Raw genomic sequence first — 26,828 nt, 5'->3', positions numbered from 1 at the left:
ATTATTATTAATGTTTAGTGTTTTCTGAGTCATTCGTAACTGTCACTGTATGTCATGTTGTTACTTGTGGGCGGAGCACCAAGGCAAATTCCTTGTATGTGAATACTTGGCCAATAAACGTACTTACTTATTTAATTACTTACAGTGAAAAACTTTTGTGTAGGCAGGAACTGCAGATGCTGGTTTAAATCAAAGATAGACACAAAATGCTGGAGTAACTCAGCGAGACAGGCAGCATCTCTGGAGCGAAGGAATGGGCGACGTTTCGGGTCGAGACCCTTCTTCAGACTGAGAGTGAGGGGAGAGGAAGTCTGGAGATATGGAAGCTTAAGGTGTGAAAATGACAGGTCAAAGCAGATGTGGGCAAGTAAATGTAAAATTATTCATTGTTAGCTGAAGGTCGAGACCCGAAACGTTGCCTATTTCCTTCGCTCCAAGATGCTGCTGCACCCGCTGAGTTTCTCCAGCATTTTTGTTTACCTTCGATTTTCCAGCATCTGCAGTTCCTTCTTAAACATTGTCAGCTGAAGATTGACAACGAGTTAAACAATCTGTAATATTTAATCAGGAGGACAGTCAAACTAGTCGGAGAACTTGGGTGGGGGAGGGACGGACAGAGGGAAAGCAAGGGTTACTTGAAGTTAGAGAAGTCCATCTTCAAGTATTCCCCCTCTCCCCATCCCTCCCCCACCCAATATCGTACCAACTTCAAAGTCGTCTTGTTGAGTCTCATTGTCTGTGACTGGTTTTCACCTAGCACACAGCTAACAATGGCCTGTTGCCTTTATCATAGTCACTTTTTTGCATATCTTTCATTCAATTGTTCGACAACTCTCTACCTCTTTGTCTATATCTCTCGGACCTGAAACAACACCTTTTCCGGGTTGGCTGAGGAGGCCAGATATAGGCCCCGACCTCGGGTGGACTATGAGGGGGAGAACTGGATATTTTTAGTGCCTTCTCTCACAGTGAATTCTGCTGTGGGGGGACGTTTCATGTTGATTTCTATAGTGTACTGTTCTGTGTCTTTTTTTTCTTTTTCTCTTTTTTGTTTTGTATGGATTTATTGACATTTGATCTGTTCAATTAATTTAATCAATCTCTGTAAAGCACTTTGGTTCAAATACTGGTTTTGTTGAAAAGTGCTATATAAATAAACATTATTATTATTATTATTATTATTATTATTATTATTATTATTATTATTATTCAGGAAGCTGAAGCTGCCCAAGTGAAATATGAGATGCCATTCCACCAGATGGACTTTCTTGGGATTCAATGCCGTACGCTCTCACCTGGGAGATGGGGTGGTTGACGTAGATCCAGCCGGTGCTGGAGCTAATCTGGAAGTACTCTGGTTGTTGCCGTGATATGGAGTAGGTGATGACGGCATTGCTCCCGTGGTCATCGTCATGGGCCGCTGCCCGCAGGAAGCTGTTGCCGACTGGCGTGTCCTCCCGCAGGTAGTCTAAGAACACAAGGACGCAGAGTCATCCGACTCGTTCACAAGTTCACGTTATAGGAGTAGAATTAGGCCATTCGGCCCATTGAGCCTACTCCGCCCCATTCAATCATGGCTGTTCGCTGCCTCCTAATCCCATTTTCCTGCCTTCTCCCCATAACCCTTGACACCCGTTCCAATCAGGAATTTGTCTATCTCTGCCTTAAAATTATCCACTGACTTGGCCTCCACAGCTCTCTGTGGCAATGAGTTCCACAGATTAACTACCCTCTGAATAAAGAAGTTCCTCCTCACCTCCTTTCTAAAAGAGCGCCCTTTAATTCTGAGGCTATAACCTCTGATCCTAGACTCTCCCACCAGTGGAAACATCCTCTCCACATCCGCTCTATCTATGCCTTTCATTATTATGTAAGTTTCAATGAGGTCCCCCCTCAACCTTCTAAACACCAGCGAGTGGAGGCCCAGTGCTGTCAAACGCTCATCATATGCTAACCCACTCATTCCTGGGATCATTCTTGTAAACCTCCTCTGGACCCTCTCCAGAGACAGCACAGCCTTCCTCAGATATGGGACCCAAATTTGCTCACAATATTCCAAATACATCTCTGTTTTTGTATTCCAGTCTTCTTGATATAAATAGACAATGGACAATAGGTGCAGGAGTAGGCCATTCAGCCCTTTGAGCCAGCACCGCCATTCAATGTGATCATGGCTGATCATCCCCAATCAGTACCCCGTTCCTGCCTTCTCCCCATATCCCCTGACTCCGCTATCTTTAAGAGCCCTATCTAGCTCTCCCTTGAAAGGATCCAGAGAACCGGCCTCCACCGCCCTCTGAGGCAGAGAATTCCACAGACTCACAATTCTCTGTGTGATAAAGTGTTTCCTCATCTCCGTTCTAAATGGCTTACCACTTATTCTTAAACAGTGGCCCCTGGTTCTGGAATCCCCCAACATCGGGAACATGTTTCCTGCCTCTAGCGTGTCCAAACCCTTATCTCATATGTTTCAATAAGATTTCCTCTCATCCTTCTAAACTCCAGAGTATAAATGCTAGCATTTGCCTCCCTTGTACAAGACATTGGTGAGGCCACACTTGGAGCATTGCGCTCAGCTTGGGTCACCCTGGTCACTTCCAAGATGATGCCCTACACAGTCTTTCCGCTGACTGGTTAGCACGCAACAAAAGCTTTTCACTGTACCTCGGTACACGTGACAATAAACTAAACTGAAACTGAAACTTCTACAGGAAGAATGCTGGAAATAGTGCAGAGGATTTACGAGGATGTTGCCAGTATTCGAGGGCCTGAGCTGTGCGGAGAGGTTGAGCAAGCAATAACTTTATTTCTTGGAGAGCAGGAGGCTGAGGGGTAATATTTTAGAGGCGTATAAAATAATGAGGGGAATTGCTAGGGTAGATGCACAGTCTTTTGCCCAAGGTAGGATAATCAAGAACCAGAGGGCAGAGGTTTAAGGTGAGAGGTGAAGCATTTAATAGGAACCTGAGGGGGTAACTTTTTCACACAAAGGGTGGTGGTTATATGGAACAAGCTGCCTTTGTAGCACATTGATCACATTGAATTCACCTATAACAACATTGAAAAGACACTTGGACATGCATAGGACATGTTGAGAAGGATATGGGAAAAATGCAGGGAGGTGGGACCAGTGTAGGTGGGGCATGGGCAGCATGGGCAAGTTAGACAATAGATAATAGACAATAGGTGCAGGAGTAGGCCATTTGGCTCTTCGAGCCAGCACCGCCATTCAATGTGATCATGGCTGATCATCCCCAATCAGTACCCCGTTCCTGCCTTCTCCCCATATCCCCTGAATCCACTATTTTTAAGAGCGCTATTTAGCTCTCTCTTGAAAGCATCCAGAGAACCTGCCTCCACCGCCCTCTGAGGCAGAGAATTCCACACTCACCACTCATTTCCTCGTCTCCGTTCTAAATGGCTTACTCCTTATTCTTAAACTGTGGCCCCTGGTTCTGGACTCCCCCAACATCGGGAACATGTTTCCTGCCTCTAGCGTGTCCAAGCCCTTAGCTTATCTTATATATTTCAATGAGTTGGGCTGAAGGGCCTGTTCCTATGCTTTATGACAAAAAAAATGTGTATGCTGACTTCTCAAAACTGTATTTAAATGTGGTCACTGTATTTAAACGGGTGGCTGGAGAAGGGGTCACCTATTCCCCTTCTCCAGAGATGCTGCCGGTCCCTCTGAGTTACTCCACCATATTGTGTCCACATTCGGTATAAACCAGGATCTTCAGATCCTTCCTGCACATAATTCCTCCTCATCTCACTTACTAATTATGTCCTTGGGTGATACTCATTTGAACACAAGATTAAAGGCGGCAATGCCTGTTATTGCTTCAGCGTGCAGCGGGATAGACCTGGACCAGTGGCAAAGATTCTTTTCATTAGAGTTACGCAGTGGAGGTTAGCCATTCCCAGCAGGAGAGGAGCAATAATTGAATGAAAAGAGTGCACACTAAATCTCTGGTACAAAAGAGGGCGAATAAGTAGTCCCCATGAATACGGTAAAACACCGGCCAACAGAATAAGGGGTAAGCCATTAGGAACGGAGATGAGGAAAAACGTTTTCACCCAGAGAGTTGTCAATCTGTGGAATTTTCATCCCCAGGAGGCAGTGGAGGCCAATTTTCTGAAGAAGGGTTTCGGCCCGAAACGTTGCCTATTTCCTTCGCTCCATAGATGCTGCTGCACCCGCTGAGTTTCTACAGCACTTTTGTCTACCTCCAATCCTCTGGATGCTTTCAAAAGCGAGTTAGACAGAGCTCTTGCAGATAGCGGAGTCAAGGGATATGCGGAGAAGGCAGGAACGGGGTACTAATTGTGGATGGTCAGCCATGATCACTGTGAATGGCGGTGCTGGCTCGAAGGGCCGATTGGCCTACTCCTGCACCTATTGCCTATTGTCTATTAACATGCCCCATGTACACTAGTCCAACCTACCTGCGTTTGGCCCAAATCTCGCTAAACCCGTCCTATCCATGTACCTGTCTAATTATATCTTAAATGTTGGGATAGTCCCTGCCTCAACTACCTCCTCCGGCAGCTTGTTCCATGCACCCACCACCCTTTGTGTCAAAATATTACCCCTCAGATTCCTGTTGAATCTTTCCCCCTTCACCTTGGTTCTTGATTCCCCTCCTCTAAATGTCGGTAAATGTTTTCTAAATAAGAGTGTGCTGCGTTGGTGGCTGTATGGCGAGCATGTTTAGTTTAGTTTAGTTCAGAGATACAGCATAGAAACAGGCCCTTCATCCCACCGAGTCCGCGCTGACCAATGATCACCTGCGCTCTAGCACTATCCTACACACTAGGGACAATTCACCTGCAACTCCTGCACGTCTTTGGAGTGTGGGAGGAAACCGGTGCACCTGGTGGAAACCCACGCGGTCACAGGGAGAAGCTGCAAATCCCACATAGACTCCACACATCCTATGTCAGGATTGTACCCTGGTCTTTGGCTCTGTGAGGCAGCAGCTCTACCCGCTGCGCCACCGTGCCACCCAAAGATCCTATAGCGAGCAAGATGGTCCACTCGACCAAAAAGACGTAGTACGGTCATGGGCAGATTCGTGGGTAATTTCCGGCCCCATTTCCGTAACCGGCTTCCGTCTCCGCACCAAAGATCCCGTAGGATAACTAGTGCGGAGACGGAAGCCGGTTACGGAAACATCCTCGTAAAAATTAAAGTTATTTGGTAAAAAATCTTCTCCTCATTTTCAGAATTTTAATTTATTAACACAAACTGTTCCCCCGCAACGTTGATTACACTGCGAGTTGGGTCGGGTCGGGTTCGGTTACGGAAATGGATGCAAAAAAAGGCCCACGTTCCGTTCCGGTGTGCACTACACGTCAGCCCATTACATTTAGCAGGAGTGGTCTATCTTGCTCCGCTATATGGTCTTTGCTGCCGCCCACAGTTGTGGAATGAGGTTAACTTTCCTGCTTCAGATTGCCAGCATCTGCAGTGCTTTGGGTTTTTGACATACAAAAAAAAGTCTTCAACTTTCAGATCGTGAATTAACTTTGCTGTAATATGTGTCATGGGGATAAGGATTACTGGTCCCTGACCTTCTCAAGGGGAAGGCAACAAATATCACCTGTTTTGTTTGCAGTTTAGTTAATTTTATTTCAGTTTAGTTTATGTCCACGTGTACAATGAAGGGCTGTTGTCGCTGGCTAGCGAGTCAGCGGAAATGATTGCAATAGAGCCGTGGAAAACATCCTTCAGCACTTCTCTGGGGCGATACAGTCTTCTCAAACGAAGTAATCTAGCTTTAAATCTTCATTAGGTCGCAGATATTAGTTCCATATTTGTAAAGGGCAAACACTCTGAGGAATAGTTTTAGATTAGTTTAGTTTAGAGATACAGCGCGGAAACAGGCCCTTCGGCTCTCCGAGTCTGCGCCTACCAGTGGTCCCCGCACATTAACACTATCCTACACCCACTAGGGACAAGTGTTACATTTATCAAGCCAATTAACCTACAAACCCGTACGTCTTTGGAGTGCGGGGGGAAACCGAAGATCTCGGAGAAACCCCACGCAGGTCACGGGGAGAACCTGCAAACTCCGTACAGATCTGTCGTCGGGATCGAACTTGGGTCTCCGGAGCTGCATTCGCTGTATGGCAGCAACTCTACCGCTGCGCCACTGTGCCGCCCCATAGCTGTGCTATGCCTTCTACTTGCAATATGATTATTCTTTAATCATAGACATTTAGTTCTACTGGGGAAGCAGCCCAAATGGTTCAGTGCTCGCTTAGCATGCGAGAGTTAGCGGGATCGATGCCCGCATTCTCCGTTGGGTTTTGGGGCATCACGGTGGCGCAGCGGTAGAGCTGCTGCCTTACAGCGCCAGAGACCCGGGTTCGATCCTGGCTACGGGTGCTGTCCGCACGGAATTTGTACGTTCTCCCCGTGACCTGCGTGGGTTTTCTCCGGGTGCTCCGGTTTCCTCCCACACTCCAAAGACGTACAGGTTTGTAGGCTAATTGGCTGGGTATAATTGTAAATTGTCCCCAGTGTGTGTAGGATCGCGTTAGTGTGCTGGGATGGCTGGTCGGTGCGGACTCGGCTGGCCGAAGGGCCTGTTACCACGCTGTATCTCTAAACCTAAACTAAAGTAGACTTGGACCAGACCGTGGAACAGGGTATAAGAAACAACAGGATTCAAACGCTGGCAGAAGTCCATCATCAACTCTTGATTTGTTACTTATGTCAAGGGTTACGGGTGGAAGGCAGGAGAGAATGGGGTTACGAGGGAGAGATCGATCAGCCATGATTGAATGGCGGAGTAGACTTGATGGGCCGAATGGCCTAATTCCTCTCCAATTACTTATGACCTTATGAACCACAAAGCAAAATATAAAGATTAAGAATTCAACATTGTGGAGCCACTTGATGGCAAGAAGGTTTTTGCGAAGTTTGACACTTACATTGGTAGCGGCTATTCTCAAACTTTGGGTCATTGTCATTTTCATCAGCTATGAGTATGGTCAGCTGGCAAATGCCGATGAGTGGCTCCTGGGCCTGGTCTGTTGCAGTTACTGACAAGGTGTACTCTCGCTGGCGTTCCCTGTCAAAGCTCTGGGTTGTGGTAATGGATCCTGCAAAAGAAAGCATCGTTAGAGGATAATTCTAGTCAACAGACATCTTTGTGTATTCTGCATTCAATTGATTTATTTTAGACAATAGACAATAGGTGCAGGAGTAGGCCATTCGGCCCCTCGAGCCAGCATTGCCATTCAATGTGATCATGGCTGATCATCCCCAATCAGTACCCCGTTCCTGCCTTCTCCCCATATCCCCTGACTATTTTTAAGAGCCCTATCTAGCTCTCTCTTGAAAGCATCCAGAGAACCCACCTCCACTGCCCACTGAGGCAGAGAATTCCACAGATTCACCACTCTCTGTGAGAAAAAGTGTTTCCTTGTCTCTGTTCTAAATGGCTTACTCCTTATTCTTAAACTGTGGCCCCTGGTTCTGGACTCCCCCAACATCGGGAACATCTTTCCTGCCTCTAGCGTGTCCAAGCCCTTAACAATCTTATATGTTTCAATGAAATACCCTCTCATCCTTCTAAACTCCTTTTATATCTGAACCCGAATTATTTCAAATAGAGTCATAGTTATACTGAACATAAACAGGCCCTGAGGGCCAACTAAAGGTCATGGGGTCATACGGCACGGAAACAGGTCTTAGGCCCAATTTCGAGTCATGGTATCACACAGCAAGGAAACAGGCCCTTCGGCCTTACTTGCCCATGCCGACCAAGACGCCCCATCTACGATAGTCCCACCTGTCTGGGTTTGGCCTACATCCCTCTAAACCTTTCCTATCCATGTAGCTGTCCAAAGGTGATAAATCCAGGATCCTTCTTTGAGAACTGACTGTTGACTTTGCATTTTATCGATAGGAAATCATTTGATGGGACAGTTCACTCAATCATCATCGTTGAAAACATTAGCGACGCAGTGGCGCTGGTTTCCAACGGGAACGGTGACGGACGCACCACACGTCTCTGTCCTCCAGTTCCTGCCGACTTCCGCCGCTGGAGGTACAGGATTTTGGTGTGTGTGCTTTATCATCATTCCTTACAGTGCCGTGTACGACAGTGATCGCAACTTCTACTGAAGTGTGGGTGGCCGTTGGCTCTTTAGGAGCTCATCCTCCCTTTGAAAGGTCTTGTTTTTGGTCCTGCTGGGGGTCCACAGCCCCCTCCTCACCTGGCAAACCTGGTGGGGGAGACGGTTTAGTCGCCAGCTATATGACCACGGAGCAGGTAGCACGGTCAGGTCGGGGAACTCCCGCCAAACTGACCTGACAGAGAAGTTGTGATAATCAGAGGATGAAGCGTGAGATATATTCCTTCCCAGGATTGCTAGATCTTCCATTATTGTCACACATTAATTTTGAGCACCACCAGAGATAAAGACATGATATCCACTAAAAGAGTTGTAAAGGCCAACAGTCTCCTCATAAATTCATAAGTGATAGGAGCAGAGTTAGGCCAGTCGGCCCATCAAGCCTACTCCGACATTCAATCATGGCTGATCTATCTTCCCGCTTAGCCCCATTCTCCTGCCTTCTCCCCGTAAACCCTGACACCCGCACTAATCAAGAATCTATCAATTTCCGCCTTAAAAATATGTCCCATTGACTTGGCCTCCACAGCCATCTCAGGCACAGATTCACCACCCTCTGACTGAAGAAATTCCTCCTCATCTCCGTTCTAAAGAGACGTCCTTTTATTCTGAGGCTGTGGCTCTGGTCCTAGTGGAAATATAGAGGTGCACGTTATCTGTTTACACAAGGAATAATTATTGCGTCATGGTTTCTGCCTTGAAGTGTGTCAACTGGCTGGAGACATGGATTCAGAACCATTTGTAAAGCATTTTCCACACTGTTGCCGCTGTGGAATGTACGATGCGAGAAGGTGTTTTGGAAACGCACTGAACTACAGATGCTGAAATCTTGTACGGAACACAAAGTGTTGGAGTTCCTCTCTATGTATAAGAAAGAACTGCAGATGCTGGAAAAATCGAAGGTAGACAAAAATGCTGGAGAAACTCAGCGGGTGAGGCAACATCTACGGAGCGAAGAAATAGGTGACGTTTCGGGTCGAGAATCGAGTTTCTCTGTGGGTCAGATGATGTTTGGATTGGCAACATTTTGGGTTGGGACCCTTCAGTCTTTATAGAGTCATAGAAGATAGAAACAGGCCCTTCGGCCCAATTTGCCTCATTGACAATCTACACTAGTCCCACTTGCTGGCGTTTGGCCCATATCCCTTTACTTTAGACTTTAGCGCAGAAACAGGCTCTTTGACCCACCATGCTGGCCTCTGGATGCTTTCAAGAGAGAGCTAGATAGGGCTCTTAAAAATAGCGGAGTCAAGGGAAATGGGAAGAAGGCAGGAACGGGGTACTGATTGTGGATGATCAGCCATGATCACATTGAATGGTGGTGCTGGCTCGAAGGGCCGAATGGCCTACTCCTGCACCTATTGTCTATTGTCTATTGGCCAGCAATCACTTGTACGTTAACACTATCCTACACAATAGTTACAATTTACAATCTTACACTTGATTTACAATTAACAATCTTGCACAGAAACTGAGTTTGCACTTTCACCCCGTGACCGCGCGGGTTTTCTCCGGGTGCTCCGGTTTCCTCCCACATTCCAAAGACGTACAGGTTTGTAGGTTAGTTGGCTTTGCTTAAAAAGCTTGCAAATTATACCTAGTGTGCGGAGATGTCTGAGGTCCAGTAGCCTTATTTGTTTTTAAACATGAATGATTAAAAAAAGAGTATCATGATCTTATTTTGTTTCACAATAAATTGAGGTGAAGAGTTTTTTTTGCATGGATTTTTAATTTCAGTTCAGTCTATTTGTTTTTTTATTGCAAAGTTACTGAATGAGTTCCTCGGCAAAGCCAGCAGCATAATCAAGGACCAGTCGCACCCTGGCCACTCCCTCTTCTCCCCTCTCCCATCAGGCAAGAGGCATAGAAGTGTGAAAACGCACACCTCCAGATTCAGGGTCAGTTTCTTCCCATCTGTTATCAGACAACTGAATCATCCTATCACCAACTAGAGAGTTGTCCTGACATACCATCTACCTTACTGTAGACCTTCCGACTATCTTTAATCGGACATTACTGGACTTTATCTTGCAATAAACCTTATTCCTTTTATCCTGTATCTGTACTCTGTTGATGGCTTGAATGTAATGACATATTGTCTTTCCGCTGACTGGACAACACGCAACAAAAAAGATTTTCACTGTACCTCGATACACGTGACCATAAATTAAACTAAAGGGCGGCACTGTGGAGCAACGGTAGAGTTGCTGCCTGGCAGTACCAGGGACTTAGGTTCAATCACTGACTATAGGTGCTGTCTGTACGGAGTTTGTACGTTCCTCCCCGTGACCTGCGTGGGTTTTCTCCGGGATCTCTGGTTTCCTTCCACACTCTAAAGACATAGAGGCTTGTAGGTTAATTGGCTTGGTATGAATGTACCACGCTACGTTCATTCTCCGTGCTTACCACGAGTTTGATTTTTTTTAAACTCGGGAGAGCACTTTGAATGAACTCGCACCGTGGGACAGGGCTATAAGACTAAAGACAAAATCTAAGCAAAACTAAACATTATACTCACCAGTGTCAGGATTAACTCGGAAACCTGGAGTAATCCCTTCTCGAATCATAAGTCCATATTTCACCTGTCCATTCACTCCAAGATCAGCATCATGAGCCTTGACTTGAAGTACGAACGTTCCAGCGGGCTGGTTCTCCAAGACACAAGCATCTTCACTGTACTTTAAACACTAGTATAAAAAAAACAGAAAAATAAATGTCATCAAGATTCCTTCCTGTTAATTAAACTATCAGCGAAAACGTGAAGATGGGTCTCGAACCGAAACACCACCCATTCATTCCTGTTCTCCAGAGATGCTGCCTGACCTGCTGAGTTACTCCAGCTTTTTGTGTCTACCTTCGGTTTTAACCAGCATCTGCAGTTTCTTCCACCAACATGTACCTCATTGAGTATTTTTTAAATGGCGATTGATAGATTGTTGATTAGTACGGCTATGGGGAGAAGGCAGGAGGGAAAGATAGATCAGCCGTGATTGAATGGCGGAGTCGACTTGATGGGCCGAATGGCCTAATTCTGTTCCTATGTCTTGTCAATTTATGAATTTGTTTACCTGCATCTGTCGGTCCTCCAGGGATTCTGTTAAAATGGGAACTATAGGACTATGTGACTCTGGTGCAATTGACCAACATGATTGAATACACCTGGAGTATTGTGTGCAGTTTTGGTCCCCTAATTTGAGGAAGGACATTCTTGCTATTGAGGGAGTGCAACGTAGGTTTACAAGGTTAATTCTAGGGATGGCGGGACTGTCGTATGCTGAGTGAATGGAGCAGCTGGGCTTGTACACTCTGGAGTTTAGAAGGATGAGAGAGGATCTTATTGAAACATATAAGATTATAAGGGTTTGGACACGCTAGAGGCAGGAAACATGTTCCCGATGATGGGGGAGTCCAGAACCAGGGGCCACAGTTTAAGAATAAGGGGTAAGCCATTTAGAACAGAGACGAAGAAACACTTTTTCTCACAGAGAGTTGTGAGTCTGTGGAATTCTCTGCCTCAGAGGGCGGTGGAGGCCGGTTCTCTGGATACTTTCAAGAGAGAGCTAGATAGGGGTCTTAAAGATAGCGGAGTCATGGGATATGGGGAGAAGGCAGGAACGGGGTACTGATTGGGGATGATCAGCCATGATTACAGTGAATGGCGGTACTGGCTCGAAGGGCCGAATGGCCTACTCCTGCATCTATTGTCTATTGTCTATTTAAAGAAAGGTATAAATAGACAATAGACAATAGGTGCAGGAGTAGATAAAGAAAGGACATGATCCGAAACGTCACCTATCCATGTTCTCCAAAGATGCTGCCTGACCCGTTGAGTTACTCCAGCACTTTATGTCTTTTCCTGGGTCAACTTGAAGAGCTTAGTTTAGTTTAGTTTAGAGATACACCACGGAAACATGCCTTTCATCCCACTGAGTCCTTGCCGACCAGTGATCCCCGCACATTAACCTACAAACCTTCGGGGTGTGGGAGGAAATCAAATATCTCAGAGAAAACCCACGCGGTCACGGGAAGTACGTACAAACTCTGTACAGACGGAACCCGTAGTCGGGATTGAACCCAGGGCTCTGGCGCTGCAAGCGCTGTAAGGCAGCAACTCTACCGCTGCGCCACCGTGCCGCTCTTATGGTTTTCTTAAATTGACTCAATTTAAATACGAAGACACGAGAGATGCTGGGATCTTCGGCAAATTACAAAGTGCTGGAGGAACTCAGCGGTTCAGGCAGTAAGTGTGGAGGGAATGGACAGCAGACATTTCTTTGTAATATTCTTTGTAATATTTTGGTCTCATTCCTTTGGGTGATGCATAAAGAGTTTTTGAAGACTGCTTCAGTCGTCTTTTCATGAGCGGGTATTTCCTCTTGGTTCAGCAGTGACTATGAGACTGTCACCCCACTTAAAGAGCGTTCAATATAGGACCAAGCTGCAATTGAATATACCATCCTGCAAGCACTAGTGATGCATTTTCTTATACACTCTAACACATACACTTGGCTTATGAAATATGCTGCCTTTGTATTCTTTTCTGAGCTCCTGTGTGACTTGAGAAAAAAAATACTGTGGTTGATGAAAATATAGAAACATATTTCAGAAGGTGTTGGGTGTATCGAAATGTATGGTATATGGGTATTCCTGATTAGTATGGGTGTCGGAGGTTATGGGGAGAAGGCAGGAGAATGGGGTTAGGAGGGAAAGATAGATCAGCCATGATTGATGGGCCAAATGGCCTAGTTCTGCTCCTAGAACTTATGAACAGGTGCCAAAGCAGGTAGTTGAGGCAGGTTCTGTAACAGAACTTAAAGATACCAGGGCAGGTGCGCAAATAGGTGAGGTTCAGGTGGATATGGACCAAACAAGGGCGCAAATGGGACGAGTTTAGATGGGGCATCTTGGTCGGCACGGACGAATTGGGCCAAAGGGCCTGTTTCCGTCCTGTACGACTGTAAAATACCGGAAATACTCAGCACGTCAGAGTGTATTAGGTCGATTATCCAAGTTCTATCATCAGAATGTGGCCACTAATCCACTGAGTATTTCATGCATTCGCCCAGAGTCGAGTGTCTGAGCTACAGGAAGAAGTTGACCAGGCTGGGACTCTATTCCTTGGAGTGCAGGAGGATGAGGGGTGATCTTATGGAGGTGTTCAAAGTCATGAGAAGAATAGATTGGGTTGGCGCACACAGAGTCTCTTGTCCAGAGGAGGGGAATGAAGAATAGCAAGGATATTCTTGCTACTGAGGGAGTGCAGCGTAGGTTTACAAGGTTAAATCCCGGGATGGCGGGACTGTCATATGCTGAGAGAATGGAGCGGCTGGGCTTGTACACTCTGGAGTTTAGAAGGATGAGGGGGAGCTTATTGAAACATATAAGATTATTAAGGGTTTGGACACACTAGAGGCAGGAAACATGTTCCCGATGTTGGGGGAGTCTAGAACCAGGTCACCACAGTTTAAGAACCATCTAAGCCATTTAGAACGGAGACGAGGAAACACTTTTCCACACAGAAAGTTGTGAGCCTGTGGAATTCTCTGCCTCAGAGGGCGGTGGAGGCCGGTTCTCTGGATACTTTTAAGAGAGAGCTAGATAGGGCTCTTAAAGATAGCGGAGTCAGGGGATATGGGGAGAAGGCAGGGACGGGTTACTGATTGGGGATGATCAGCCATGATCACATTGAATGGCGGTGCTGGCTCGAAGGGCCGAATGGCCTGCTCCTTGGTCCTATATTGAACGCTCTTTAAGTGGGGTGACAGTCTAAATGCATTTTGTTGTCTCTGTACTGTACACTGACAATGACAATTAAAATTGAATCTGAATCTGAATCTGAATCCTGCACCTATTGTCTATTGTCTATGATCACTCTAACTGCGTACGTGCTGCCACTTTCATGAAGTTATGGCCTTGGAACCCAAGATCCCTTTCTATATCAATGCGGTTGGCCGTATATATTTTCGCCTTACACCCGACCACCCGGTGGGAGATGCAGGTACCTCTGTAAACAGGGGCTTGTTGTTGTTGACGTCATTGATGCCCACGATGACCTGGGCGCTGCTGCTGAGGGAGCTGGGCCCTCCCGAGGCGTTATCGTCCGTCGCCGTGATGCTCAGCACGTACTGCGGCCCCTGGAGTCTCGGCGGCGGGCTGCCCCGCAGTTTAATTATTCCTGCCGAGGGGTCAAAAATATTTGTCACCGCGGGTCAACGTTCACTTTGGACCAGCTCCAAACCAGATGCAGGGTAACATAGAAACATAGACAATAGGTGCAGGAGGAGGCCATTCGGCCCTTCGAGCCAGCACCGCCATTCACTGCGATCATGGCTGATCGTCCCCTATCAGTACCCCGTTCCTGGAGGCAGCAAACATGTTCCTGATGTTGGGGGAGTCCAGAACCAGGGGCCACAGTTTAAGAATAAGGGGTGGGCCATTTAGAACGGAGGCGAGGAAAAACCTTTTCACACAGAGAGGTTGTGAATCTGTGGAATTCTCTGCCTCAGAGGGCGGTGGAGGCCGGTTCTCTGGATGCTTTCAAGAGAGAGTTAGATAGATCTCTTAAAGATAGTGGAGTCAGGGGATATGGGGTGAAGGCAGGAACGGGGTACTGATAGTGGATGATCACAGTGATTGGCGGTACTGGCTCGAATGGCCTACTCCTGTGTCTATTGCCTAAACTAAACAAACTGATGTGGCATCTTATCAAATGCCCCTTTTAAATATTTAATGCCCCTTTATTCACAGCACCTGTTTTCTGTTCAAACAAACATCATGCTGATTTCCCTAATCATAGAAGCATATTGAGGACAGGCTGATGTGTGGTGCTCATAGCACGCCCCCCCCTCTCCACGTCTCTGCCCACATTGCCTAATCACCTTTAGCATTTCCAAGTGAATTCCCCCCTCTCCAAGTGATGGTTACAGATTGGGGATGGTGACCCACCCAAGCGACTCTCTCTGTTAATAGGAATCTGAGGGGTAACTTTTTTTCCCACAAAGGGTGGTGGGTGTATGGAACAAGCTGCCAGAGGAGGTAGTTGAGGCTGGGACAACTCCAACGTTTCAGAAACAGTTAGACAGGTACATGGATAGGACAGGGTTGGAGGGGCATTGGCCAAACGCGGACAGGTGGGTTTAGTGTAGATGGGACATGTTGGCCGGTGTGGGGGAGTTGGGCCGAAGGGATCGTTTCCAAGCTGTTTCTCCAAAACTAAAACCTAAATAAACAAATGGTTTTAATAGCGCTGTAAACTCATGTGTTAACAAATTGGGCCATAAATATTTGAATAGTTTTACCTTTTTGGTTGTCAAGTACAAAGTTTTTCTCTTCGTTTCCTCCAGTGATTGTATAGATAACATTGTCACCATCAGCATCCTTCGCATGCACTGTGGCGACCAGACTATTAGGCCCAGCATCTTCAGATAGAAACGTCTTATATCTGTATGTGAAGGATGAGAAAAATCTATTATGATCATAAGACATAGGAGCGGAATTAGGCCATTCGGCCCATCGAGTCGGCTCTGCCATTCGATCATGTCTGATCTATCTCTCCCTCAAAGCCCCATTCTCTTGCCTACGCCTCATAACCTTTGACGCCCTATTAGCTTTAGGGTGGCACATTGGCACAGCGGCAGAGTTGCTGCCTTAAGGGCCTGTCCCACTTTCCCCAGTTACTCACGAATTCTCCCGAGTTTTCCCCTTGATTCAAACTCGGAGAATGATAATAATAATAATAAATTTTATTTATGGGCGCCTTTCAAGAGTCTCAAGGACACCTTACAGAAATTTAGCAGGTAGAGGAAAAACATGTAAGAGGAATGAAATAAATAGTAGAGACATGACTAGTACACAAAGTAAATACAGAATTCAACACAAAACACAGTATGAGGCAATTAATGCACAGATGAAAAGGGACGGCACGTGGGGCTAAGGATAGGCAGAGGTGAAGAGATGGGTCTTGAGGCGGGACTGGAAGATGGTGAGAGACACGGAATTGCGGATCAGTTGGGGGAGGGAGTTCCAGAGCCTGGGAGCTGCCCTGGAGAAGGCTCTGTCCCCAAAACTGCAGAGGTTGGATTTGTGGATGGAGAGGAGACCGGCTGATGTGGATCTGAGGGACCGTGAGGGTTGGTAGGGGGAGAGGAGGTCAGTGAGGTATGGGGGGGGCCAGATGGTGGAGGGCTTTGTAGGTGAGGATCAGGATTTTGTAGGTGATCCGGTGGGAGATGGGAAGCCAGTGAAGTTGTTTGAGGACTGGAGTGATGTGATTTGGTGTGGGTGATGAGTCGGGCAGCTGCGTTCTGGACCAGTTGGAGTCGGTTGATGTAGGTGAAGCTCACGAATTCTCCCGAGTTTTCCCCTTGATTCAAACTCGGAGAATGTCCGTAAAGAGTCTGTAGGAGGCCGTGGATATATCGTAGCGGCTCGTTATGCCAGCCGTAGGTACTCGGGGCTATTTTCTTTACTCATGGACATTTTTCATCAGGCCAAAAAAACGTCCCGACTTACCTGATGCCCCGAGTACCTACGGCTGGCATAACGAGCCGCTACGATATATCCACGGACTCCTACAGACTCGTTACGAACATTCTCCCAGTTTGAATCAATGGGGAAACTCAGGAGAATTCGTGAGTAACTCGGGAAAGTGGGACAGGGGCTTAACAGCGTCAGAGACCCCGGTCCAATCCTGACTACGGGTGCTGTCTGTACAGAGTTTTGTACGTTCTCCCTGTGACCTGCGTGGGTTTTCTCCGGGTGCTCCAGTTAAGTCCCACACTCCAAAGACGTGCTGGTTTGTAGGTTAATCGACTAATGTAAATTGTAATTTGTCCGTAGTGCGTGTAGGACAGTGTTAGTGTACGGGGTCTCCCCACTGTATCTCTAAAGTCTAAAGGCTAAAGGTGCATTATGTTTAAGGGAACTATCCATAGAAAAAAACATTGTTCAAAAGCTTCACGGGGAAAGGAAACGTTTACAAAAATAAAAACAGTTAGGGAAGAAAAAGCATTGACAACAAACTATACAAAACAATTCAAAGTTGGTGAAATGCTTTGTGAATGAAGTCAATATTTCAGAAACCTGATGGGTAACTTGCACACAGTTCTCTCTCATCGGCAGTAATGTGATGATGATCAATGCTTAGATATCTACCATATTGATAAATATTGGCCAAAAACACCAGGGAGATCATAAGTGATCATAAGGTCACAGCACCTCATATTTCGCTTGGGTAGTTTACACCCCAGCGGTATGAACATTGACTTCTCTAATTTCATGTAGTCCTTACTTTCTCCCTCCTTCCCCTCCCCAGCTTCCTCACTCAAGCTCACTCTCCGGCTCTTCCTTTCTTCCACCCCCCCCCCCTCGACAACAGACTGAAGAAGGGTCTCGAGCCGAAACGTCGCCTATTCCTTCTCTCCATAGATGCTGCCTCACCCGCTGAGTTCCTCCAGCATTTTTGTCTACCTTCAATTTTTCCAGCATCTGCAGTTCCTTCTTAAACGTAAGGCCATAAGTGATAGGAGCAGATTTAGGCCATTCAGCCCATCGAGTCTGCTCCGACATTCAATCATGGCCGATCTATCTCTAACCCCATTCTCCTGCCTTCTTCCCATTAACTCCTGACGCCCGTACTCCAGGTCAGGAAAACAACACAGAATTGATTGAGATAACCAGCATGGAAACAGGCCCTGTGGCCCACTTCACCCATTCACATTTGTTGCTTTATGGGCCTGAGTTATTCTCAGTGGTATAATTATCAGCAAAAAAGTAGTAAACACTGCCCAGTCCATCATGGCTCTGACCTCCCTACCATCGGGGGGTCTATCGAAGTCGCTGCCTCAAAAATGCTGCCAGCATCATCAAGAACCCACACCATCCTGGCCACACACTCATCTATCTGCTACTTCGGGTAGAATCTGTTTATTTACTTCCCCACAGCCATGACTATCAAAAACAACTTCAAACAAACTCAGAACTATAACAGCCTATTGTGTGTGTGTGTGTGTGTGTGTATATATTCTATGGTACATGGACACTCTGATCAGATCTGTATTTATGCCTATAATATTCTGTTGTGCTGCAGCAAGCACCAATTTCATTATCCTATCCGGGCCACATGACAATAAACTCTCTTGACTTGACTTGACTTGACTTGACCCAAGCTTGTAGTCGCTCTCTCCGATTTGGAATGACATTGTCTTTGAAGCATGTTAGTCTGATTGATTGCTTGATTGAAAGATGACAGCATGGAAATAGGCCATTCGGCCCACCAAATCCACACCGACCATCAATCGTCCATTCGCACTAGTTCTATGCTATCCCACTTTCCCATCCACTCCCCACATACTGGGGGCAAGTTTCAGAGGGCCAATTAACCGACAAACTTGCGTGTCTTTGGGTGTCACAGGAAGAACATGCAAACTTCACACGGAAAGCACCCGAGGTCAGGATCGAACCTGGGTCTCCGGCACTGTGAGCCAACATTTCCTCACCCCTAAGGCAGTCAGGGGTTGTGGGGAGAAGGCAGGAGAATGGGGCTGAGAGGGAAAGACAGAGCACCCATGTTTGAATAGCAGAGTGGACTCAATGAGCCGAATGGCCTAATTCTGCGCCTATAACCTATGAACTCTACCAGACGCGCCACTGTGCCGCCCCTAGAATGTTCCGAATCAGCTGAAAAATACTGAACAACCATTAACTCCAACTGCCTTGAACTGGATCCTGGGTTGATATTTCCAGGGTGGATCTTAAACAGAACCTTCTTAGTGAGAGAAGTGAATGTTACCAATTAAGTCACAAGAACCGCTCTTTTCAGAGCCTTTGGAGAAATTCCATGTCCTTTTTTTCAACCAACAACAATTCCCTCAAGCATTAAATTTTGGTCCAGATCTTTTCCACACAGATATATAATTACCATAAGTGCAATCCCATCTATATTCAGTGTCAGGGAATGAGAGTGATTAAAAATCATTGCGCTAGATTTAATAAGCTCGACATTTGCGTTTCTAAGGCCTTCCAGATCCTGCGCCTTATGAATAAAGGCCAGTGTTTGTGAACATCTGTTTCAGATGCTGCCACTTACAAAAGGGAAGGGAAAAAAAACTTTTGAGAATTATTTAAGGGAAGAGAGCTGTATCGAGGGCGAGCTATAAAGGCGTATAAAGAAATCCTCTGTGAGTAGTATTTTTGAAAAATTGAACAAATCTCAAGAAAAAGCAGCAGTTTTAAACACTAATGCTCTGTGCTGCCGAGCCCCAGGACCGCTTTAAAGATTCATTTTATGGAAAAGTGTTCCCCTCTGAGCATCTTTGCGGGAATGAATGCTTTGACTGATTCAGGGGAAATCCACCTGGGAGGAGCGATCCTTTGAACACCCGGCGGTGCCTCAGCTGTGCTATTTTACTATTTCCCTGAACTGCTTCCAGCTCAGGCTGCATGTTCTGTAAAGCCCCTGTCCCACTTAGGAGACCTAAACAGCAACCTCTGGTGACCTTGCCCGCCACCCAAAAAAAAAAAATCAAGGTCGAGGTGACCTGCAACCTCCCACCACCTCCCACGCATACGGTGAAAACCTTCCTCGACTATGAAGAAAACCTCCTGCGACTAGACCTGCGACTAAAAAATGATCGATTTTTAAAACGTCAACCTATTTTTAGTCGAGGCCGGTTTTAATCATCATGAAAAAATAGTAGCAACCTAGATGAAGCCTCGACCACGCGGAAACCACTTTCGACCATTAGGGAGAGTGACCAAAACCTCCGGTGACCTCATGTACACCTTGGGTGCGGGCAAGGTCACCAGAGGTTGCTGTTTAGGTCTCCTAAGTGGGACAGGGGCTTAAGGCACTAACCTCCACACGGCTCCACTCCACAAGGTGGTTGTTCCAGGAGGGACACAAAAAAATCGCCCGTCTCCAGAGGAGGCGGAAGAAAAATTGTTCCGTTTGGTTACGCATTTTCTAATCAGTGAAGCAAATCAGTAGTTCAATCCTGACTACGGGTGCAGTCTGCATGGAGTTTGTACGTTCTCCATGTGACCACGTGGGGTTTCTCCAGTCTTGTTTCCATGCTAAATTAAATTTAACTAAACTAATAGAACGGAGCGGCTGGGCTTGTACACGCTGGAGTTTAGAAGGATGAGAAGGGATCTCATTGAAACATATAAGATTATTAAGGGTTTGGACACGCTAGAGGCAGGAAACATGCTCCCGATGTTGGGGGAGTCCAGAACCAGGGGCCACTGTTTAAGAATAAGGGGTAAGCCATTTAGAACAGAGATGAGGAAACACGTTTTCACACAGAGAGTTGTGAGTGTGGAATTCTCTCAGAGGGCGGCGGAGGCCGGTTCTCTGGATACTTTCATGATTGAGCTAGAAAGGGCTCTTGAAGATAGTGGAGTCAGGGGATATGGGGAGAAGGCAGGAACGGGGTACTGATTGGGGATGTTCAGCCATGATCACGTTGAATGGCGGTGCTGGCTCGAAGGGCCGAATGGCCTACTCCTGCACCTATAGTCTATATTAGTATAGTATAGAAATACTGCATGGAAATTGGCCCTTCAGTCATAAGGTCATAAGTGATAGGAGTATAATTAGGCCATTCGGCCCATCACGTCTACTCTGCCATTCGATCACGGCTGATCTATCTCTCCCTCCGAACCCCATTCTCCTGCCTTCTCCCCGTAACCTCGGACATCTATACTAATCAAAAATCTACCTATCTCTGCTTTAAAAAATATCCACCGACTTGGCCTCTACTGCCTTCTGTGTCAAAGAATTCCACAGATTTGTCACCCTCTGACTAAATAAATTTCTCCTCATCTCCTTCCTAAAGGAACATCCTCTTCATATCCACTCCATATCCACTCTGTCCAAGCCTTTCATTATTCTGTACGTTTCAATGAGGTCCCCCCCCCCCCCCCCCCTCATTCTTTTAAACTCCAGCGAGTACAGGCCCAGTGTCGACAAACGCTCTTCATAGGTTAATCTACTCATTCCTGGGATCATTCTGGGAAACCTCCTCTGGACCCTCTCCAGAGTCAGCTCATCCTTCCTCAGATATGGGGCCCAAAATTACTCGCAATTGTCCACTGAGTCCATGCCGACCGGCAATCCCTGCACACTTACACTATCTTAAACAATGGCGACAATTTACAATTTTACCGAGCCATTTATCCTACAAACCTGTACGTCTTTAGAGTGTGGGGGAGAAACCATTTACCCACTGCGCTAGTTCTCTCCTACACACTTGGGTCAATTTAACCAAGCCAATTAGCCTACAAACCTCCACGTCTTTGGAGTGTGGGAGGAAACTGAAGCACCCGGAGGAAACCCACGTGGTCATGGGGAGAACGTACAAACTCCACACAGACAGCACCCGCAGTCGGGATCGAACCCGGATATCTGGCGCTGTGAGGCAGCAGCTCTACCGCTGCGCCACCGTGCTCGCCCAGTGATTAATAACAATGGGATGAATTCCCCACGCGAACATCTCTTCTCTTCCCTTTATCCTTCCGGATTGCCTTTATCCTGTACAATGTGGACGGCGTGACAACAATCATCTATAGTCTTTCTGTTAACTGGATAGATCGCAACGACAAAACGTTTCACTGTACCGCAGAACACATGACAATAAACTAAATTAAACTCTCTCTCCGTGTGTGGGAAGGAACTGCAGATGCTGGTTTACACCAGATATAGATACAAAATGCTGGAGTAACTCAGCGGGACAGGCGGCATCGCTGGAGAAAAGGAATGGGTGACGTTTCTGTTCGAGACTCTTCTTCAGACTAATGGCCCTGTCCCATGGTACGAGTTCATTCCAAGAGCTCTCCCGAGTTTTAAAAAAATCAAACTCGTGTTAAGCACAGAGAATGAACATAGCGGGGTACGTCGGAGCTCGGGGACGTCTCTTAGCGGCTCGTAACGCTAACGGCAGGTACTCGGGAAGACTCGCTAACGGCGGGTAAGCTCGGGAAGACTCGTGAAGATTTTTCAACATGATGAAAAATGTCCACGAGATCCCCGAGTACCGACGAGTGGCCATTACCGTAAATCTCCGAGTTCGAATCAGGGCAAACTCGGGAGAGCTCTCGGAATGAACTTGTACCGTGGGACAGGGCCATGAGAGCCCTCAGTCTGAAGAAGGTGTCTCGACCCTAATCGTCACCCATTCCTTTCCTCCGGAGATGCTGCCAGACCCGCTGAGTGGGTTCCTTTTGCCGCTCGGTAAAAGTAATGAGTGCTTCTCCGCAGACGGAGGACCACGTACACGTTCTGTGAGAAGGCGGGGCTCTGGTCGTTGACGTTGGAGATCCGTATCCGCACGGATGTCGTCCCGGTCCGAGGGGGTTGACCTCTGTCCACCGCGGCCACCACAAACTCGTACATGTGGTTGGTTTTCTCATAGTCCAGCCGTTGCTTGGCCACGACCAGGCCCTGAGGGGTAACGGCAAACTCGGCGGCCTGGGTGAAGTAGGAAATCTCCGCGTTGGGCCCCGCGTCGCAGTCCTGGGCCAGCACTGTGTGTGTGTGTGTCCACAAACAAAACAACACTTCAGTTAGAAACATAGAAACATAGACAATAGGTGCAGGAGTAGGCCCTTGGAGCCAGCACTGCCATTCAATATGATAGACAATAGACAATAGGTACAAGAGTAAGGCCATTCAGCCCTTGGAGCCAGCACTGCCGTTCAATGTGATCATGGCTGATCATCCGCAATCAGTTGCCCGTTCCTGCCTTCTCCCCATATCCCCTGACTCCGCTATCTTTAAGAGCCCTATCTAGCTCTCTCTTGAAAGCATCCAGAGAACCGGCCTCCACCGCCCTCGGAGGCAGAGAATTCCACAGACTCACAACACTCTGTGTGAAAAAGTGTTTCCTTGTCTCCGTTCTGAATGGCTTACCCCTTTTTCTTAAACTGTGGGCCCTGGTTCTGGACTCCCCCAACATCGGGAACATGTTTCCTGCCTTTAGTGTGTCCAAACCATGGCTGATCATCCAAAATCAGTACCTCGTTCCTTTCTTTCTTTTTCCCTCATATCCCTTGATTCCATTAATCCTAAGAGCTAAATCTAACTCTATCTAACTCTTGACTATCTAACACTGCCCGTAAACAGTTAAGACTCGTATGTGTGTCGGAAGGAACTGCAGATGCTGGTTTAAACCCAAGATAGGAACAAAGTGCTGAAATAACTCAGCGGGACAGGCGGCATCTCTGGAGAGAAGGACTCTGAAGTCTGAAGAAGGTTCTCGACCCCATTCCTTCTCTCCAGAGATGCTGCCTGTCCCGCTGAGTTGGTGCCGTTTTTGTGTCTGTCTACAGTTAGACAGGTACATGGATAGGACAGGTTTTGGAGGAATATGGGCCAAACACTTGGACTAGCGTAGATCGGACATTGTTGGCCGGTGTGGGCAAGTTGGGCCAAAGGGCCTGTTTCCACACTGGATCACTCTATGGCTATATGACTATTTCTGTACAATTTGCTAATCGGGGATGTGGTTACGGATGGCAATAGAAAAACCTTTCACTGTGTGCGTTTGCACTTCACACTTGCAACAATAAAATGTGATTAGTATGGTTTGGTTTAATTTAGTTTAGAGATACATCTCAGAAACAGGCATTTGGCCCACTGAGTCCGCACCGACCAGCGATCCCCGCACACTTACACTATCCTACACATACGAGGGACAATTTCCATTTATACCAAGCCAATTAACCTACAAACCTGTACTTCTTTGGAGTGTGGGAGGAAACCGAAGTTCTTGGAGAAAATCCTGACTACGGGCGCTGTCTGAACGGAGTCTGTACGTTCTCTCCGTGACCTGCGTGGGTTTTCCCCGGATGCTCCAGTTTCCTCCCATTAACCTACAGATGTGCAGGTTTGTAGGTTAATTGGCTTCTGTTAATTACTCCTAGTGGATGAGAAAGTGGGATAACATAGAACTCGTGTGTACACAAAAATGCTGGAGAAACTCAGCGGGTGCAGCAGCATCTATGGAGCGAAGGAAATAGGCAACGTTTCGGGCTGAAACCCTTCTTCAGACTCGTGTGAACGGGTTCGATCCTGACTACGAGTGCTGTCGGTACTGAGTTTGTACTGCGTTAAAGGGCCGATCCCACGTACATGTCCTTGGCACGCAAATTACGCGACCTCGTGGTCGTGTTGAGGTGCACGGGCATCGTATGGCTGCGCGGGGTCGGTCCCACTCAGAATCGCGGAGGGGTATGTAGTTGTGCACGACATCGCGCGGGGCTCCGAAATTTTTGTAGTGAACGAAATCTTCGCACGCCAATGGCCTGTCGCGGAACTGATGGCCAAAGTGGGACAGGCCCAAGACCCTGGCGCGACACAACGTCTCACCTCCAACAGCAGCAGAAGCAGGCAAACGATCGCCGAACTCGGCCTGGGGCTCACGGCCGTTGCGGTCCGGATCCGCCCCCACTTCTACTCCCAGAGCGGGGCCAAGAAAATCGAAGATAGACACAAAATGCAGGAGTAACTCAGCGGGAACGGCAGCATCTCTGGAGAGAAGCAATGGGTGATGTTTCGGGTCAAGACCCTTCTTTTCAGACTGAAGAAGAGTCTCGACACGAAACATCACCCATTGCTTCTCTCCAGAGATGCTGCCGGTCCCGCTGAGTTACTCCAGCTTTGTGTCCATCGTCAAATGACGTCACGCGCTCCAGACAGCTGTGCGTACGCATGAAATCGCGCCCGACCTTTGCGGGACCGTCGCGCCTCAACGCAACCACGAGGATGCGTTATTTGCGTGCCAAGGACATGTAAGTGGGACAGGCCCTTATTTAATCTACCGAGGTTAATTGATTTCAGTGCTATCTGTGCGGTGATCGTTGGTCGGCACGGATTCGGTGGGCCGAAGGGCCTGTTTCCGTGCTGCCCCTTCAAGTAGAAACTAAAAACATAAAACTGCGTTTGTTCACATTCTGTGTTGTATCATCACACCCCGTCATAAGGTAAAGACCTGATATTCATCAATGTAAATTGTTACAGATTTATTAATGGTAAGCTATTAACGACGTGATTTATCCACGTTAATTCCATGCAGTGAATTTAAATATGAAATTAATATTCATGAGTTTACAACCATTTGATCCCAGTCTTGACTAATTGAGTTAATTCACATTGGATGGTGGTAATTGCAGTTGGCGCCAGAGCCGAGATTGGGAGTGTTTTTCTCGATGGTGCGCTGCTGATGAGGCTGGCATTTGCTTCCCACCAGTAGTTGACCAAGCAGTCTAGATCTACATCGGTGAGACCAGGCGCAGGCTTGGCGATCGCTTCGCCCAACACCTCCGCTCGGTCCGCAATAACCAACCCGATCTCCCGGTGGCTCAGCATTTCAACTCCCCCTCCCATTCCTAATCCGACCTTTCCGTCCTGGGCCTCCTCCATGGCCAGAGTGAGTCCCACTGTAAATTGGATGAGCAGCACCTCATATTTCGCTTGGGGCAGTTTGCACCCCAGCGGTATGAACATTGACCTCCAATTTCAGACAGTCCTTGCTTTCTCCCTCTTTCCCCTCCCCTTCCCAGCTCTCCCACAGCCCACTCCCACCCCCACATCAGTCTGAGGAACGGTCTCGACTCGAAACGTCACCTATTCTTTCGCTCCATAGATGCTGCCTCACCCGCTGAGTTTCTTCAGCATTTTTGTCGACCTTCGATTTTTCCAGCATCTGCAGTTCCTTCTTAAACAAACAGTCTAGGTGGTCGCTTCAAGCACGTTGGTGTGGTCTGGACTAAGCTCAGCCTTACCACCACCTAATTCAATCCTCCCACGGCTTCCGGCTCACCATCATTTAGTCTAATCAAGTTTAGAGATACAGCGCGGAAACAGGCCATTCGGCCCACCGAGTGAGTCCGCACCGACCAGCACACATACACTACCCAACACACACGAGGGACAATTTACATTAATGCCAAGCCAATTAGCCCACAAACCTGTACGTCTTTGGAGAGTGGGAGGAAAACAAAGTTCTCGGAGATAATTCACGCAGGCCACGGGGAGAACGTGCAAACTCAGTACAGACAGCACCCGTAGTCTGGATCGAACCCGGGTCTCCCGCGCTGCAAGCGCTGTAACTGTACACTTATACCAAGCCAATCTACCTACAAACGTATTAGATTTCTAACCTGACAGTCTTTTAGTTTAGAGATACAGCATGGAGACAGGCTCAAGGACCCACCGCGTGCATTGTGCAGCGGTAGAGATGCTGCCTTACAGCGCCAGAAACCCGGGCTCCATCCAAGACTGCAAGAAATTGCTGTGAATTGTGGACGCAGCCCAGACCAGCACACAAACCTAACCTCCCTTCTATTGACTCCATTTACACCGCACGTTGCCTCAGCAAGGCCAGCAGCATAATCAAGGACGAGTCGCACCCTGGCCATTCCCTCTTCTCTCCTTCTTCAGAAGTGTGAGACTCCTTTGTTTCTTCCCAGCTGTGTCCGATCATCCTACCCAAAGAGTGCGAACACTGTCTACCTTTGGTGACAGTATAATTGGCTTGATGTAATGTTTTCCCTCAAATTGTCCCTGTGTGTGTGCGTAGGGCTCGTTTTAAGGGCCTGTCCCACTTGGGCGACATTTTCGGCGACAGCCTGGAAAGAGGTTGTCGCAGCGTGGTCGCCCAACTTGCTCACACTGGCAGCTT

General features: G+C 47.4%; 1 protein-coding gene across 1 annotated transcript in view; it reads right to left on the bottom strand.

The window, feature by feature from the left end:
* si:dkey-22o22.2 (neural-cadherin) overlaps window positions 1-26,828 on the bottom strand; it is a 354,455-nt gene that overhangs the window by 69,857 nt on the left and 257,770 nt on the right. The window contains 6 exon segments of the mRNA XM_055633687.1: window positions 1,296-1,468; window positions 6,940-7,110; window positions 10,667-10,835; window positions 14,151-14,323; window positions 15,447-15,589; window positions 22,422-22,671. Coding sequence (XP_055489662.1) covers window positions 1,296-1,468; window positions 6,940-7,110; window positions 10,667-10,835; window positions 14,151-14,323; window positions 15,447-15,589; window positions 22,422-22,671 — 1,079 coding nt within the window.

This window comes from Leucoraja erinacea, chromosome 4 (assembly GCF_028641065.1).
Source record: "Leucoraja erinacea ecotype New England chromosome 4, Leri_hhj_1, whole genome shotgun sequence".
NCBI lineage: Eukaryota > Metazoa > Chordata > Chondrichthyes > Rajiformes > Rajidae > Leucoraja > Leucoraja erinaceus.
The sequence above is the reverse complement of the archived record's forward strand: the minus strand, read 5'-3'. Positions and strand labels throughout refer to the sequence as shown.